The sequence below is a fragment of the Camelina sativa genome, chromosome 20, assembly GCF_000633955.1.
Source record: "Camelina sativa cultivar DH55 chromosome 20, Cs, whole genome shotgun sequence".
NCBI lineage: Eukaryota > Viridiplantae > Streptophyta > Magnoliopsida > Brassicales > Brassicaceae > Camelina > Camelina sativa.
In genome coordinates, this window is record NC_025704.1 from 8,523,522 (window position 1) to 8,525,046 (window position 1,525).

The 1,525-nt window shown below is 33.2% G+C and overlaps 1 protein-coding gene across 1 annotated transcript in view; it reads right to left on the reverse strand.

Annotated features, from left to right (window-relative positions):
- Window positions 1-714, reverse strand: part of LOC104770045 (AP2-like ethylene-responsive transcription factor BBM) — a 3,425-nt gene extending 2,711 nt beyond the window's left edge. Inside the window, exon 1 of the mRNA XM_010494394.2 lies at window positions 308-714. Coding sequence (XP_010492696.1) covers window positions 308-582 — 275 coding nt within the window. The 5' untranslated portion in view covers window positions 583-714. The remainder of the gene's footprint in view (window positions 1-307) is intronic.

Below are 1,525 nucleotides of genomic sequence, written 5' to 3' on the forward strand. Positions count from 1 at the left end.
AAAAAAAAAAAAAAAAAAAAAAGAGATCCACATATTATATACGAAATGGGATTTTGATTTAGAGGACAAAAAATTAAAAAATATATACACAAATATGTGTGATCATATAGTGATATTGAATAATGGAGAATAAGAATATGTCTAGTTCATATTTGACTAAGTTTTAATTCATGAGATGTGAACAAGCACTAAACCCCACTCATGGAAATTCTCAAAAGATATGAAATCGATAAATAAGCAAAAACAAAAATAGGGTTACGTGCGTGAGTCTTGGTCTTTGTTCTACGCATTGGAAGAAGGGGAAAATGAACAAAAACAAGAAATAAAATAAAAAATTAAACAAAAACCTCGGGAGTGACTATTGTTGTCTCTGGTGAAAGCTTCGAGGACGACACCAAAAGGAGAAGGAAACGAAGTTTGAACGGCAGAAGACCCATCGGAGGCAGCAGCGGCCAGATCGAAGCAGTACTCTCCGGCGACATCTACGGCGGTTGTAGTGGGAGAGGAGTCGAGGTCCGTGCGGTGATGATTTTGATCATGAGGAGAAAGAGAGAAACCCAACCAGTTATTCATTGAGTTCATGTAATCTAATAAGTCCTTGTTAAGAGATGAGAGATGATGAAGAAAATAAGAAGAAGAACTTAGTTAGGGTTCATGCATGAATGGGAGAAAGAAAAAGGTTTTGGTGTTAAATGAAGAGAGAAGAAGAAGAAGAAAAGTCAAAAATATAATGTTCATTTCTTCCGAGGCGACATAATATGCGCATTTATATAAACGAATTTTGCAATTGAAATTCAGAAAGCAAATTAAAAAAAAAAAAAAAAAAGTTGTTTTTTGAAAAATGTGGAGATGTATTGGTCGGTTTGAAGGGTAGGGGTAGTACTGTAATTCAAGTGGATCATCTCTCCTAATTTTAATCTGTTTTAGTAACATTTTAATTATTCAGTCAAAAACCCTTTTAATACTCTGTTTCACTCTCTCTCTCTATCTCTCTTCATGCGTATAAAAAGGTTAATGTAAAAGACAAAAAAAGTGTAAGGACCAACCAATAGTAAAATCCAAAAACTCACTCGCTGTCGATTTAAGACCAATGATGCTGTGTCTGTTAGAGACATGTGTATGTTTGAACGTATAACACGACCGAGTGGTTGCGTTTGCGTTAGGCGATTTTTAGCATTTTACATCAATCTCAAAGTTAAACCAATAAATCTCAAACAAAAAATAAACTCCACAAAACATATGTTTCTAGAGATAGGTTATGCAACATACACCACATATGATCTTGATATCTATCATCTATGTTTAGTTCAGTATGATACTTTAAATCTTAGAGTAAAGAGTTACGACGTTAAAATATTAAAAATTGAGTTTAAAATCAATTTGACATGCATGTATATAAAAGCATGTAATGTCTAGTGGTTGTGGTTTAACCAATAAAAACGTCCCAAATTTTAAACCAGAACCTGGTTCGATCCTCCAACTATCACGTTGCAAACGCAAAAAAAAAAAAAAAAAAAAAAAAAAG